Genomic DNA, 17391 nt, shown 5'->3' with positions numbered 1-17391 from the left:
CTGACGCTAGTATTCTTAAACCACTTCTGGTTGCACAAATATTCTTTTCCTAGCCTCTTCAGGCTTTACAGACGATAGATGTTTTGAGTGTGTATATGACTCTCATAGAGAGGATAAGCTGGTTTCTACACTCACTAAGGTTTTCAACCTTAATTTTACAAGAATGTGTTTAGAGTGTTTGTGTAACTCTCACAAAGAGGATAAACTGATTTCTACACTCCCTAAGATAAGCTATCTTAGTTTTACATGGATATTCAACTTTTTCACACGAAGAGAAGTAAGGTTGTTTTTGACGTTTGTTTTGGCTTATTTCTTGTTGCTTTTCTCTTCTTTTTTTACTTTTCTTCTCGGAGCTTGCTCTTTATAGCCTTATGATGGATCTGCCCGTTATTTGAATTTGAATATGTCCATTGAGGCGGGGTTTTCCATTGGTGCAGATGAACGTTCGCTTATGGCTACACATATCTTGTTCATTTAATGCGTTTGATTTTGCATTAAATGCTTTGCTTGCTCAATCTGTATTTCGTGTGAAGTCTTTTGCGTAAATTGTTCCCTTTTATTTCTGACTTCAATCATGACCTAGGTATGTTTGTCTTTTTTTTGTCATTATAACTGCGGAGGGGTTTCCTTTTTCTGAAAAGCAGTTGTACTTGTCCTGACACACACAACTTTGACTTGTTGATTCGCGCTTTTGCATTTTTCTCCCTTCTTTTCGTATCTTGATAACTCCATGAACTTTTCTTATAATCTGAAGATGATGTATGATCTTCTTTGTTGTGACTAGTGGAACCTAGACGCTTTTCATCGTGCTTCTTTTGTGTTTGAGAAACTGAGTCTCCGTCTAAGATTTGGACTTTGATTTTTTTCATTTCGCCTTATCATTATTGAGAATGAATAATTCTTATTTCATTCGGAATGCTTCTTTGTCTTGAACTATCCATCGACTGATGATTGCTTTGGTTTGAATATGTATGATCGTCCCTTGAGTTTTGTTTGATGTTTGTTTGGTGCTTGAGTCCACCTTATCTTGGTTCTCGCTTTTCTTTTGTTCCTGAATTCTTCTATTCCGCTTTGGATTGATCTTGGCGTCTCTTTGTTTGATATCTATTATCGACTGATACATATGTCATGATTCTTCTTTTCATTTTGCTTGTTTTTGTCGGATCCTTGTTTTGCTTGACCCTGCTTCATGCTTTGGATTTTCTTGTTCTTATACATATCTGAAACACTACTACACAGATTAGTAATAGTAATATGTATTATATTTTTCATGTTCAAAACTTTTCTAAATCTTTTCTGGGAATTATTTCCTGAAGTTTTTCCTAATGATATTCCTGGTTTGCCACCTGACAAAGAGATTGAATTTTCAATTGATTTAATGCCTGGAAGTGGATCAATTTTGATGGAACCTTATAGGATGTCACTTTCTGAATTAACTAGTTAAAGAAACAATTAGAAGAGTTGTATGAAAAACAATTTATACGTCCTAGTGTATCACCTTGGTGGGCTCCTGTTTTGTTAGTTAAAACGAAAGATGGAAGCTTTAGGTTATGTGTAGACTATCGGCAATTAAATAAGTTTATCATAAAGAATAAATACCCTCTTCCTAGGATAGATGATTTGATGGATCAATTAAAAGGAGCCACTGTGTTTTCTAAGATAGATTTAAGATTAGGATACCATCAAATCAAAGTGAAAGTAGAAGACATACAAAAAACTACATTTAGAACAAGGTATGGTCATTATGAATATCAGGTGATGCCTTTTGGAGTAACCAATGCACCTGCAGTGTTCATGAATTATATGAATAGAATTTTTCGTCTGTATTTAGACCATTTCGTGGTGGTCTTTATAGATGACATCCTCATATATTCTAGAACTCATGAGGAGCATGAAGAACACCTTAAAACTATTCTTCAAATCCTAAAAGATAAACAATTGTATGCCAAACTTTCTAAGTGTGAATTTTGGTTAGAGGAGGTTAAATTTTTAGGACATGTGATTTCCAAAGACGAAGTGTCTGTGGATCCGTCTAAAGTAGAAGCATTTCTGTTATGGGAACCTCCAAAGAAAGTGACAAAAATCCATAGTTTTTTGGGTTTGGCGGGATATTATAGAAGATTCATTAAGGGATTTTCTAAAATAGCCATGCCTTTAACTTAACTCACTAAGAAAAGGCAACTCTTTGAGTGGACAGAAAAATGTGAGAATAGTTTTCAAGAGCTTAAGAAAAGATTAACCACTGCATTAGTCCTAGCCTTACCCAATCCTAATGGATAATTCGTCATATTTTGTGATGCCTCAAAAATGGGATTAGGATGTGTTCTTATGCAAGATAGAAGGGTAGTAGCATATGCTTCTAGACAACTGAGAGCTCATGAAAATAATTACCCAACCCATGACATAGAACTAGTTGCCATTATTTTTGCACTCAAGATATGGAGACATTATGTATATGGTGGTAAGTTTGATGTTTTTAGTGATCATAAGAGTTTAAAATATTTGTTTGATCAAAGGGAACTGAATATGAGACAAAGAAGGTGGATAGAATTTTTGAAAGATTATGATTTTGAATTACATTATCACCCAAGAAAAGCCAATGTTGTGGCTGATGCACTGAGTAGAAAATCTATACATATCTCTTCATTGATGATTCATGAGATGAATTTGATAGAAAAATTTAGAGATATGAGTTTGTCAACTATGGTAGGTTAGGATAGAATACAATTGCATGCAGTTCAGCTTACTAGTGACTTACAAGGACAAATCAGTGAGGCTCAGGTAGTTGATAAATTCATTCAGCAGAAAAAGAGATTGTTGGGACAAAAGGGTGGTGAAAAGTTTAATATAGATCAAAAGGGAGTTTTGAGATTTAATGATAGGATATGTGTGCCTAATAATTATGAAATTAAGAAAATAATTTTAGGTGAGTCACGTAAGAACAAGTTGAGCATACACCCTAGGGAAACAAAAATGTATCAGGATCTCAAGAGAATGTTTTGGTGGCCTAAAATGAAAAAGGAGGTAGCACAATATGTAGCCACATGCGTAATTTTTCAGAAGGCCAAGATAGAACACCAAAAACTAGTAGGAATGTTACAACCCTTAGATATACCTGAATGGAAATGGGACAGTATAGCAATGGATTTTGTTGTTGGTTTACCCTGAACAATTCATAAGTTTGATTCCATATGGGTTATCGTGGATAGGCTAACAAAATCTACTCACTTCTTACCCATTAACATTAGGTATTCACTAAATTACACCAAGAAGGCGATCATGTATTTTTGAAAGTTACACCAAGAACTGTATTGGTAGGGTAATGAAATCAAAGAAACTCACACCTCGATTTATTGGTCCTTACCAAATTCTCAGAAAAATAGGTCCTATTGCTTACCAAATTTCTCTACCTCCTTTTCTTTCTAATCTTCACAATGTCTTTCATGTGTCTCAATTAAGAAAATATATTTCTGATCATTCTCATGTAATAATGCCTGATACGGTACAATTAAAGGATAACCTTACATATGAAACAATGTCTGTACAAATCGTAGATAAAAGAATCAAGCAGTTGAGAGGCAAACAGATTTCACTGGTAAAGGTCATCTGGAATGATGTTATTGGGGATGCTACGTGAGAATTGGAAGAAAAAATTAGGAAAAATTATCCTTATTTATTTTTAAGCAATAAAAATTTTGAGGACGAAATTCCTGTAAGTATGGGAGAATTGTAATATTCTAAATTTGTGATACAACATTCTCAATTTTATCTTATATATATTCTTAAAATAATATTTCTTTTAAATTTTAGTTACCTTATTTCAAATAAATAAAATTGGTTGTTTTATTATTTTTTTTAGAAATAGTTATGATTCAAATTTTTAGAATAATATTTTAATCACTATGTATATATATAAATAAATATATATAAGTTTTAATTTAGGTAATCATATTTAAATATATATATATATATATATATGTATGATATCCAATAATATTATAAATATTTATAATATTATAATTACATATGAATCAATCTATTATAATGTATATAATAACATATACATATAAAATAGAGTGGTTCAGTAGTTTGTTCTATAATGTATAGAGATCATAAGATACAAGTCACAAGTTCAAGTCATGTCATGTCCCTATATATTTTTAATAGTAATTAAATAAATTTTTACACAAAACCTATAAATATTCTCATGTTGCAACTCACTACACGTACATAATATATAATTTGCTAAATAAGTGGAGGAGTATGTGTAGCAGTAGATATTGCATGTAAGAAAGTTTACTAAATAAATGGATAAGATTATAGATGAATAAATGTTGGAGATGCTAGATGAATAAATGTTGCAGATGCTAGAGTAGATTGCCAATAAATATTGGAGATAAATAGTGCTGGAGGATAAATATTGGAGATAAATCGTACTGAAGTAGATTACGTGGTCGTATTACGTGGTGTAGTACAGCAGATTACACATGGTGTTATCTATAAATAGCACATGAAGCCACCTATAAATAACACAATCACTTACAAAAGGAACGGGGAAAAAGAATTGAACGAGAACAAAACGTAAAGAGAGAATGAGTGAAAAATGTAGTAATTTTACTTCTCTTAAGGTAAGGGGGAGGAAAACTTTATCTCTTTAAAGTTTTATCTACTATTATGTTTCTTTATTTATGTTATTTTTTTTATCTACATAATGAGGTGTCCCTAACCCCATTTATTTGCTTAACCTATGAGCATTTTTACTTATAATAATTAATAAGGTATTCATAGTTTATGTTGTTTAATTATTTTATAATGATTATCATTTTCCATTTACATGATTAGTACTCTTAATATAGTTTTGCTAAAATCTCTCTAACTCGTCTTGTTGTTATTTCTTGTTATATTTATAAAGATAAATATTATTCTATGGCCATAAGAATGAAAGTTTGAATTAATTTGTAGTTGGGGGTTTAAACTTAGGGATTTAAATGAGTAAGGAGTTAAGGTGAAAAATCCTTTTGTTGGTTAATATTATGATAATGCTCATTTATCCTGACTAGTCACTACAAGTATAATTTAAATTTTTATGTAGATTATTTTATGATTAACTATTGCTATGTATGTTACGTAATTATTAATATTTATTTAAAAATTGTTCTGACTCCTTATGTTTCTTGTGTAATTAATTTATAAAAATAAATAAAAATAGATGGACCTACCAACATTTCCAAGACCTTTCACTTCCATCATCTCCGCGATATTTCCAGGAACCACTTGGTTTGTAGATGTTGTTGCCAACTCGGTCACTTTTCAAGGATTGGCACTGTCAACTTTTATGTTTTCTTCTACTCAAGAAATTCCTACCGTTATTGATGGACCGATAGTGGTCACCTTTTTCCTACCTCCAACAAACCATGTTAATCCTATTGTAAACTTGTATCAACCAGATATGTAAAGATTATAAAAGTAGTGTAAGAAATAAGTAGTTTATAAGTATGTACATTATTGTAAATATTTTTGTCTAATATGTGATGCAAATATAAAGTGCTATATGTAAGCAAGTTTATAAAATTTTCTTTTGTTTTATGTATAATAATATCAATTATATAATGTACATAATTATTATATACGAATTAATATCCACACGACTAGACGTTACACACTTCAAACAATCCTCCAAAATTTGATGGGTTTGGATGGGATTATTTTATGAATTTGATATTTATAGATAGTACTAGAAAGTCCTTCAAAATCCCTCTAACATAACAATCTTTTAAAATCCTTATATTTTTGAATACTAATTGATTATTTTTAAGTTGTAAAAAATCTCAAATGAATATCAATAGATTTTAATGGACTCTTTAAAAAATCTTGAAAATCCATATTGAATAGGGATGGCAAAGTGGGCCATGGCCCGCGGGCTGGCCCGTTGGCCCCCCAAAAATTGGCGGGCCGGGTCAATCATTTCAACCCGCCAAGCCCGCCCCGCCAAGCCCGCCAACCCGCCGGGCCAAATAGCGGGCTGGCCCGCCACAACCCGCCGGCCCGCATATATTTTTTTTTAATTTAATTATTTTTATGTTTATTTTATTTTGATGTAGAAGATGAGGATGAAGATGATTAAGAAAAAAAATAGAGATAACTTCTTTTAAGAGAGCTTATAATATTCTTAAAATAAAAATTTAAAGTTAATTAATTGTATTTAAACTTGTTTTGTGGACTATCAAAAAATTTAGTTTATAAATAATTTGTAAGTTTATAATTTGGTTTTGATTTTGGTGTAAATGAATTAATTTCTATTTGATTTTGTTTTAAGTTTGTAATTTGTTTTTGTTGAACATATATTAAGTACAATATGTATGCATTTTTAATTTCTTATGATTATATTTATTTATTTGTAGCAAAACTTTTTTTAATTGACCATAAAATATTTTTTTTTCCATTTTTTTTTATTTTTTATTTTTGTAAGCAGGCTGGCCCGCCAGCCCGCCCTTAGGCGGGGCGGGCCAGCATCTCCAGCCCGTTTTACATTGACGGGCCGGGCCGGCTCGCCCCGTTTTTGGCGGGCCAATGGCAGGCCGGGCCAAAACGGGCCGGGCTGGCCCGTTTTGCCATCCTAATATTGAATACTAGTGGATTATTTTTAAGTGACATAAAATCTTGATTGAATATCAATGGACTTTTTTACTCAAAAAATGTCTTTTAAAATCCTATGAAATCCTAAACCAATACACCCCCTTAAATTGTAAATTTTTCTAAATAAAATTAATTTATGTATTTTAAGTTTTATAGATGTTTTTTTTAATTTATGAAAAATTACATTTATTTTATTTTTTAATTTTCTCTCCTACAAATATTTATCAACAATTTTTTCCAAATAGGACTTGACTCATAGATTTTTTTTGTAACCTCTCGATAATGTATTACCCAATTATATAACAAGTGTAGTAATTAATAATAAAAATATAAACATAAATAATATATGTTAAACTTTACCAAGAACAAAAAGAAATGTCAATTAAAAGGAGGAAAAAGTTTTACATATACATATTTCAGAATTTTGATGTATTAGCAATTATCTTTTAAATGAAAAAAATCATCTCTTATTCAATATTAGCGCGTAAAGAAACATTCTGTCCCAAGTTCCCAACATCTCAGCTTGAACAGAATTATCTCTTACGCAGAATACGTAAGGTTTATTTTAGAAAAGAAAAAAAAATGACCACTGCTCTTCATGAAAAAAAAAAGTAAATAAAATTAAAGATAATCATACAAGAAAGAATTTTAATTTTACAAAAATTGAACAAATTAATGTGTCAAGATTTTAGAAAAAAAAATGAATATTCCATTTTCTCCCAGAAAAAAAATGAATATCTATTTTCTCCCACCACATATTGTGAACAAAAATTTAATTAGTCAAATAAGAAATATTAATGACACATTTTTTTCATTATCATATATAGAATATTCTCTAAACAGAGACAATTTTCTTGAAAGTTTTCGAATAAGTAAATATCTTGAGTTTTATGCATTCACAAAAATTAGGAGACTAACTTTGATCACTTGTTTAAATGAAATGAGTTTTTCTTCATTTGCATCAATCCAAGTTACTTTCTTTTTCTAGTTCATGGATACAGTCTACGCAATATTTTAAAATTGATAATCAATGACTAATTAACGTTTATAAAGCGTGACTTTCGCTAATTAAACATTATTTTAGTATAGACGAGAATTAAATCTGAGAACACTAAGTCAATCCCGTATTTTAGAGCAGGTCTAATACATTAGTTATTATTTTTAAGTTTAATAAAAATTACAAATTTTGGTAATTCTTATTTTTCATTTAATAACCTTCTCTCTTGATTCTGAAATTTCTGATGAATTTTAACTGATAGTAAAATGCAAAGATGTGTTGCTACTTGCTACTCTTAATCAAAGTTCTACTTTTTCAAACATCTTTTTACAAAATAACAGTAATGGTATGAATAAATAACCTTATCCGTGAGGAGACAAACGTGCAATCAAATTTGTAGTGTAAGAATGTCTTGGAATTACAGTTTTATTTATTTTTCACATATTGTAGTTTATTTGAAACAGCTATACAAAGTTTGACATTTGGAATGCCATAAAATTTTACATGGAGTACACACGTTAACAAATTCAGGAGTGATTCAATCCTCAGCAGAAAACAGCAAGAAAAAACCAGAAACCACTTTGTCTTCATGTCAATGCATCACATAATTATCGTTGTTTCTCTTTCTCATCAATATCCAGGATACCCTTTCTCATCATAGCAACAAATTCCTGGTAATTAATTCTCCCGTCCTGCAAATGGAAATTAATTAAGCCCAACCATAAGTTACAAGTCAAATTGAGAGCACAAGTGCACAACTATTAAATAAATCATAACAAAAATTTGAGAAGCCAATATAAGATAAATTATGTAATATACGTTATCAGTGTCAACATCATCGATGACTTCATCTATAGTTGCTTCATCTCCCATATGATATTCAGTCAAAGCATGTCTAAGCTCATCTCTTGTTATATATCTGAACAAAGTCAGCAAAACAGAACTTGAGTTAAGCAAGAACCATAGAAAATACACAATAAAATAGGAAAAAAATCTTATGTCAATTAATGTATTAAAATCAGGACAAAATTTAAGCACATTGACAGTGTTGTTCTGTTATCATAATTGATGTTTTATTTCAGTAATATAAGTATATTACTGAGGTGGAACTCCAATTCTAGTTGGAGAACACCAACAATATCTTATGGTGCTGAACCAAAATTTTGACCTTAAAATTAAGCAATAATCCAATATGTGTAAGGATGAAATTAATTAACTTCATACTGACCCGCTATTATCCTGATCAAAATATTGAAAAGCCTTATACAAATGCTCTTCCTTCTCAAGTTTGTGTCGGTTTATAGTGGCTGTGATGAACTCTTGATAATCAATAGTTCCACTCTTGTCAACATCAGCCTGACCAAACATGTGAAAAAGGAAAAGTATGTAACATTATTTATTATTATTTGTTGAATTATTGATGTAGGGAAAGGGTAAAAATATTTATTTTGTAAAATACCGCTTGACATTGAATGAACTTACAGCATCCATTAGCTGTTGTATTTCATATTCACTAAGCTTGGATCCCAATTTGGTCAATCCAGATTTGAGTTCCTCGTATGTGATTGTGCCACTGCGATCAGTATCCATATTGTTGAACATTTGTTTCAAGCCCTTGATTTCCTCCTCTGAAAGGTTTTCTGCTATAACCTTTTATATATAAAATAAATAAATAAAATCAATTACTAGAAGGATACTCACTACTATTTTATTTTCTACCTTCTCTTTTTCTTGTTGTATCAGGTAAGTGTAATTGATTTTTATTCTAAAATTTGTACCTAATCAACCAACCACACCCAACACTACTTAAATTTTGCAAGGCATTTGAACATCTATATATTATTCAAATTTCATGCAATACTGAATTTTTTTTTGAGGTACCTTTAAAGCAAGTTTCTTCATTTTGTTCATAGCTCTAAACTGTTTCATCCTAGTTAAAACAGCATTGTCTATAGGCTTGTCAGATGCTTCACCACCTTCCTTCATCCACGGGTGTTCTGGTTCAAATGAGTAATGTCAATAATCTTCATAATTAAATTAAGTTTGTAAGCATGAACACTGAAAATGATTTTTCAATTGGTGGCCGCAAAGTGATTTATCATTTGAGCAATGGGGTGATGACCGATAGCATCTGCTATTTGTAGAGTTTGCAAAATTATCAGAATGTCAGTGGATGAAACAGAAAACACATTGACATACTATGGACCTGTTTGGCTAATTTCTGGAAGTACTTATAGGTGAGAAAAATCACAAGTAAATTTAAAATAAACTAATACACAAACTAATTTGTAAAAATCCCTCTTATTAGTTTCTCAAAAATCTTATTTTTAAGCTGTTGGTAATTAGATTTAGTTTAAAGAGTCTGTTAAGATACAAGCTTCTAAATATTTTTGAGAATTTTTTTACTAAAAACTATTCTTCATTTCAATTCTTAAAAATGCTTATAACTTATATCCAAACAAACTCAAATAAATTTATTTTGATAGTTTTCTTCCTAAAACTGCATATAGAGAAATTTATCCAAATAGATGTTATTGTACTTACTGTTAAGACAAGCAATGGGCAGCGGAAGCATAAAACATACAAATCATAAAACAGAGAAGAGGAAAGGTTAGGGAACAAAGTAATTTCGTATTTGCTGAACAACCATACCATTCTACTTGTTTTTCATTCATATATAAGGCAAATACATGAAAAAATGACAGCCATACATAGAGTCTATAAATGCTGTCAGTAAAACACATTTTCCCACCATTATTAAGTGTGTAGATTTGCCTAAAATCAGATACCTAACAAGATATTATCTACTGCACTAAGCAAACATAATTACTACAGAACTTTACCCACTAATACAAGCAACCATAATTAATTATAGCAATAAAAACTAAATGAAAAGTTTTACTGCATTAACACTTACCAAGGGCTTCAGCAGCTGTAATGCGCTTCTTAGGGTCATAATTCAACATTTTCCTGATCAAATCTTTTGCAGCAGCTGAAATAGAAGGCCATGGTGCGCTCTCCAGGTCAAGCTTGCCTCCCAAAATAGAATCAAATATGCCTTTCTCGTTCTCTAAAATTGTCCCATACTTAACGTCATTAAACCAATTCAAATAATTCCAAAACAATGAGCTGAAACAGAACACGTGAAGGAAGAAAGAAACTGAAATAATGACGCACGTTCAATTAGTGTTCGATTTTTAAAGAGACATTAAAACTTTCCATATAGTGCGAACAGGGTAGCTCTCAGGTCTCAGCTGCAACTACTTTTGCAATTTATTGATCACATACTTAATTTAACCAGCACAAAAGACTATAGAATTCCAAATGATAATTTTAAATTAATTTGCCCAAGAGTCATACATGATTACATTATACTTACCAGCCCAAAATGGAGGCACCCCACTTAGAAGGATGTATAAAATGATTCCTGCGCTCCACACATCTATCTCCTTTCCATAATTCCGTTTTAACACCTCTGGGGCCACGTAGTATGCACTTCCAACAATTTCTTTATACACTTTACCTGTAGAATTCCATATTATTTAGTACAATACAACTAATAGATTTTCTCACACAAATTCTAAAATGCACTTGTATCAAATTTCACTTCTGTGACGAAATTTGCTAGTTTGCTATTCCAGTGCCATAGCCAAAAGAAGCATAACATATATTAATAGTCAATTTTTCTGCCACCCCACTGGGGAAAGCCGTTTCCACCGCCAGCAGTTAGTTTTTATTAACCATCCATCATATTCAATTAAGAAATGATTAGGGGACACTTAACAGGAGAAATAGACAAAGTTATGAAAATGATAGGTGATATATAATACAATAAGAAAAGAGAGATAAAAAATATAAACATTAACGAGGTGTTTAGAGTAGAGACTCCTGTTATCATTATTTTAAACAAATAGTTAATCTAAATAAAATCCAACTCAAACCTTTTAAATAAGGTTTCTGACTTGTATTTTGTGAATGATAAAAATGTAATTAGCGAATAGGCTTCATTAAAAATAATTAGTCAAATTTTTTTGATGAAAATTAATTATTGAAGATATTTTATATTATGATTAAAAATAAAATTGTTAGTGGAATTTGAATCAAATGATTTGTGTTAGCTGCCACTCACACGCAAGGGTCTATTAGCAACAGATGACTTGGCTTCTTGTCTCTGCTTTTCCTCTGTTGCCCCTTTTTATAATGGGAAACCGTTTACTCGGTTGACTTGTCATTATCATATACGAGATCGTTTACTTGGTTGACTCCATGTCCCATAATAGTAATTGACTGAGTCATATAGGCCCATGATGCAGTCTTCATCAAAACTATTAACAACTAATTCAACTCAATAACATTACGGCAAGCTAAGTAACAATTAAGTCATCCCACTCTGAAGCTATCTATTTTCATTTTTCTTTTTATTCTTTCGAGCACAGTGCCTAATCTAAAGTTGGAATCCAACAAATCTCAAGCCAGACGGCAACGTTTCGAATCCTTTTACTAAAGGAAAAACGAAAAAGAAAAAGGAGAAGCAATATGAACATGAATCCACAATACACTTTTCTTCCATCAAAATTAGAATTTTATTTCAGTAATAGACATTCACGTTTAATAAAACCATTTTTTATGCATGAAATTTTAATTTTAATTAGGGAATAAGGTAACCATACTTATAATATTATATATAATAAAATAAAAGAATTTGTTCTAACATGAAAAATACTTAGAAGAGTGGTCATGTCCAAAACACATTAAATAGATTACACTTTTGAGTGTTGTGGACATGAATGATCCTAGACTCTTTTAAGTGTTTTTCATGTGAGATAAGAATTAATGTAGAATGAAGAGAAGGCATGACCTTCTTCAATGAAGACGGACAATCCAAAATCAGTGGCTTTCAAAGGTGCTTGAGGATGCTTACTAGCAAGCAAGAAATTTTCTGGTTTGAGGTCCCTATGCATGACCCCCATGAAGTGGCAAGCATGAACGACATTGACGATTTGCCTGAAAATGGAAGCAGCTTCACTCTCCGAGTAACTACCCTTGGTAGTGATGCGATCGAAAAGCTCACCCCCCAAACACAGCTCCATCACCAAATGCACGTTCTGCCAGTCCTCATAAGCACCCTTGAACTCAACGATGTTGGGTTGCCCCGAGAGGTGTTGAAGGATCAGAATTTCCCTCTTAACATCGTCGATTTGCTTCTTTCGAGTTAGCTTCCGCTTTGGAATGGACTTGCAGGCGTATTTCCTTCCCGTGGTCTTCTCCGTGCAAAGACTAGTGATTCCAAATTGACCCCTTCCGAGTTCTTTCTCCAGCGTGTAAAGCGCTTTGACGTCGAAGTATGGTTTGTCCAATATTTGAGGACCCAATGATGATTGCCTCGCCGTGGAAGGCGAAGGGTCTGAGTTTGGAACACGGTAAGGGTAACGAGGTTGATGCTCATGGTGTTGGTTTTGGGTTCTACGAGGTGGTGGTGATTCAAAGGTGATTGGTATTTGGTTGTTGCGGGGTTTGCTGAAGCAGTGCCCCATCAGGAATGTGTTTGTGGGGAGATTGCTGTGATTTATGAGATTTTCAGGTTCTCAGTTCTGAGTTCTGAGGTGGAAAGAAAAAAAATAAATAAAACAGAAGCAGCCTATGCTTTCTTTCAATTTATGCTTTGCTTTTCCTTTTGGGTTGGGATGGTCCTCACCTCACTCACCCAAAAAAGCATCATTCCTCACTTTTTGTACGCAGTACGCGTTCTTATAGAGAGAGACTCGTTTGGTTTTATAAGCCTCTCCCACAATCCAGAAATTATGGGATAATTCTGTAACACATTTTTTATTTTACATTAATCAAATATTATTAAAGGGAGGAAGCTAATGGAGTTAGATTTTCTTATCAAAATATCGTCTCTTTTATTCTTTTATCATATATCATATTCATAACTTTATTTATTTACTTTTTGTCTCTATTTTTCATTTTGAGGTGTTACTGACTTCCTTAAAATTATTGAATTCCATTGTGCGAAAATAAGACTCGGGCAGGTATAATTTACTTTTTTTTTTACTCAGTTTATTGATATTTAATTTTTTTTTATTTCATACCAATGTTTTAAGATTTTATCTTAGACTAATTTAATTTGGTGAGAAAATAAGTAAAATTTGATTAAAAATTATTTTTGTTAAGAATCAAACTTTGATATTATCGAAATAATTTGACCTTAGTTTCATCATATTAGAGTGTGTTTGGTTTTCAGTTTGGGAGAGGCAAAAGTACGTTCATTTGGAAGCTTCCTCTCACATACTTCTTCGTTTAGTTGTCTAAAAATGAGTGCTATCAATAAAACGAACACACACTTAATCACTTGTGTCTAACTTCTTCATTATTATACTTAATGAGTTATGCTGAAATTATATATTAAATAAATTTATTTATCATTTAATATTTATATGTTTGAAATAAAAATCATTAAATAATATGAAAATAAAAAGGTAATTTAATAAATAATTAAAAAAACACTTATTATTCACTTTGAACTTATTTAAACACAGAATTATGACAGGTTAGAAGAACATATACTTTGGTAGGTTCCATCACAGTCTCACGGCATAAGGTACTAGCGAAGTGTTTCCATTCACTTCCAACTAAATGAACACCGATGCCGCGTTCCACAACCAAAACATATATCGTAATTTTTGTAGTGCGTCGTGTACGAATATTTTCGATTTGACTCCATGTAGCAAGTCAACATACACGTAAATCACATGACACATTATATTCTACGATCTATTTCTAAAACGAAAGAAAGAGACTCCACTTTTGTCCATAATTATTTAAATCTAGTCATCGGGATGGTCCTCTACTCTCCGTGTTTTCCCCACTTCTACTTTATTGTTCAAACAATCCATAATTTTTGTGTTTAATTGCAATTTTAATTTCTTTCCCTTATATATACAGCAAGTACTTTTCCAATTTTATAATTAAATTTTAATATTTTATGATCTTATTAATTTGTTGACTATTAACATAAAATCAATGATAATAATACGTCATAAAACAAAATATTATACACCCATTCAAACAATCAACTAATTGAGTAATGAAATATGTAAATTCTTAAATGATAGTGACAAAATATATGGAGATAAAACTCATGAAATAGTAAAAATAAGGGGGGAAATAGAATTAAAATAAAAGGTAATTGTTAGGGTGACGAAAGCAAGATGCAAAGATGAACTAAGGAGGGGAAAAAAAAGAAAAAGAGAGAGAGAAGATTGAGATTTGAGACTAACCTTCCTCGATGAAAATGGAGAGTCCAAAATCAGTGGCTTTGACTGCGGCATCGGGGTCCTTAGTAGCGAGCAAGAAATTCTCGGGTTTAAGGTCACGATGCATGACGCCCATGAAATGGCAGACGTGAACGACGTTGACGATCTGTCTCATGACCGTTGCGGCTTCGCGCTCGGAGTAGTTCCCCTTGGCAATGATGCGGTCGAAGAGTTCCCCACCACTGCACAGCTCCATCACGAGGTGCACGTGCTGCCTATCCTCGTACGCCCCTCTGAACTCCACAATGTTTGGTTGCCCCGAAAGATGCTGCAGAATCATGACCTCTCTTCTCACGTCCTCCATCTCCTGCGGACTCAGCAGCTTCCCCCTCGGAATCGACTTGCACGCGTATTCTCTTCCCGTGCGTTTCTCTATGCACAGATAAGTCACGCCGGATTGCCCGCTACCTAGCTCTTTCTTCATCTCGTACATTTGGTTTATGTTCACGTACGGTTTTCCTAGGATTGCTCCTATTTGTGTTGAGCTCGTGTGTTTCGGAGCTGAAGCTTGAGGCCTTGCCTTTGCTTCTCTTTTCCTAGGGCTTGCTTCGGGAGAGGACTCCCACGTATCTTCGATCGAAATTTCATGGGGCTTGTTGCAGCAAAACAACGCCTTGAACAGCCCCAGTCCCATTCTATGCTCTTTTTTTATTTTTTTTTTATTTTATGATTTGTTATATCTATCACATTCATGCGTGCGCTCCTATTTATATCATTGACTAGTGTTGCACATTTTTTTTGTGCTTTTCTTGTTAACTTGGATTAGTGGCGAGAGAATATAATAATCTGTACGCTTGGTTTAGTGGTGTAGCTTTGTGGATTGGAACCGATTCCATTACTCTTCTCTTGGTATTGGTACGAGCAGGAGTAGGAGTTGGGGAGAAAGACTTGCATTTCGTTGAATGTCATCAACGCTTCGCATCTATGTATGTACGCCTTCTTGATTCTTACTTAGGACTCTCCTCATATGGGCCTTCTTTCTTCACCTACGTGAGTCTCAAACCACTGTGCTATCTATTCTCCATCTTCTATGGTTATCGAGGTCCAACTATAGGCCATAACCTCTTGTGGCAGTGAGTGTTAGAGAAAGTGTTATTTGCGCTCCTCATGATATAAGAAATATTAGTATAATTGTTACATGTTCTGAAAAATCCTACTCCTACTCATACTAAGTTGAAGTCCAACTAATAGAAAACGGTTGATGTCTTGTGCTTCCTTTCAGTTATGGAGATTATGGATGTATTTGGTTATCTATTTTTATTTTTACTTTTCAATACATAAAAGTCAAAAATAACGAGATTATTATTTTAAAATAAAAATGAATTCAATTCAATTCAATTTTTATCCAAACATATAATTGTAGTGATATACTATCCTCTTAGTTAAAGAGTAAAGCAGTTCACTTTTCTTTTTCATAAGTCAAGATTTATTGAAAGGGAGTACAAAAATACTCCGGCCTTTGTAAATCAATTTAAACAGAGTTCACTGGTAATCCTAACTACATTGCTTTATTCGGTCTAAGGGGTTAAAAAATTAAGGCAGCAGTTTCAAATTAGCAAGCCCATCATTTAATCAAAGCAAAGCCTCTATTTTTTTTTTAATATTATTCATATTACGGTATAGTCACATAGTCCAGTAAAGTCAAAATCTGCCATGCATGATTCAAGAACCCAATGTTGTAGATAAGTCTTATCTATTATGCAAGCACAGGCCCAGCACACAAAACACACGCTTACATTTATTAATAGAAAACACAAATTAATATTATTTTATCAAAAAACATATAAGTATTCAGAGTCTCTTTCTCTACGAGTCTCAGAGAGTGTGATAAGGCCCAAGATCATCATGGCTCACTAGAACCACTGGCCCATGAAGAAAAAAGGGGCCCAAAACCATGGATTGTGTATGAGCGGAGGAAGAAGAAGAATGCTGACAAGGCATGAGGGTTATTCGGGGTTGTTAGAGGAAAGAGAGAGAATATTGTGGTTTATAGAGAATCACACTTGATGGGCAGGGATTCGGTTATTTTGTTTTACTATTGTGGATAGAGAACCTTGTTGGTTGTGCTATTAGGAGCTTGGCTCTTGGCAGAGGAGATTTCCCTCTTCTGAGTTTTCCTTTCTTACGAATTCCTTAAATACAATATCCACCATTATATCAAATACTATTTTCTTATTCATTTCTGGTTTGTTGGTTATTTTGTTTGGTATCTATTAATTGGTCTGACCTGCCAGATTCATCATGGGGACTTTGAATGCCACCGAAGAAGAAAGGAAACCAATCGAAATTGGAGGAACCAGCGACTGAAGAATATATGGAAGCGCGAATGGGACTGATGGAGAGTGAAATGGCTTGGATGCAAGTGTCTTTGGAGGAACTTCAGGAGACGATGAGACGAGAAGCGAAGGAAACACAATCGAAGCTCATTGAGCTTTTGACTCG

At 32.7% G+C, this 17391-nt stretch overlaps 1 protein-coding gene across 5 annotated transcripts; it reads right to left on the bottom strand.

Moving 5' to 3' along the window:
• Positions 1-8026: 8026 nt before the first annotated feature.
• Positions 8027-15583, bottom strand: LOC109816686 (calcium-dependent protein kinase 2). 5 transcript variants are annotated; one of them, XM_020381767.3, is made up of 8 exons: positions 14914-15583; positions 11013-11156; positions 10551-10703; positions 9515-9630; positions 9116-9283; positions 8862-8989; positions 8453-8552; positions 8027-8325 (listed from the first exon to the last, which is right to left on the bottom strand). In XM_020381767.3, the coding sequence occupies exons 1-8, from the start codon at positions 15581-15583 to the stop codon at positions 8242-8244; spliced, it is 1563 nt and encodes a 520-aa protein (XP_020237356.1). In that variant the 3' UTR covers positions 8027-8241. The 5 variants fall into 5 exon arrangements, 3 of the variants coding, with proteins under 3 accessions (XP_020237356.1, XP_020237355.1, XP_020237357.1); XM_020381766.3 differs by lacking the exon at positions 14914-15583 and adding an exon at positions 12492-13380; XM_020381768.3 differs by lacking the exon at positions 14914-15583 and adding an exon at positions 12555-13380.
• Between the last annotated feature and the right edge of the window lie 1808 nt (positions 15584-17391).

Source organism: Cajanus cajan, chromosome 9, assembly GCF_000230855.2.
Source record: "Cajanus cajan strain Asha chromosome 9, NIPB_CcT2T_4, whole genome shotgun sequence".
Lineage (NCBI taxonomy): Eukaryota > Viridiplantae > Streptophyta > Magnoliopsida > Fabales > Fabaceae > Cajanus > Cajanus cajan.
Note: the sequence above shows the minus strand (reverse complement) of the source record. Positions and strands in the feature narration are given on the sequence as shown.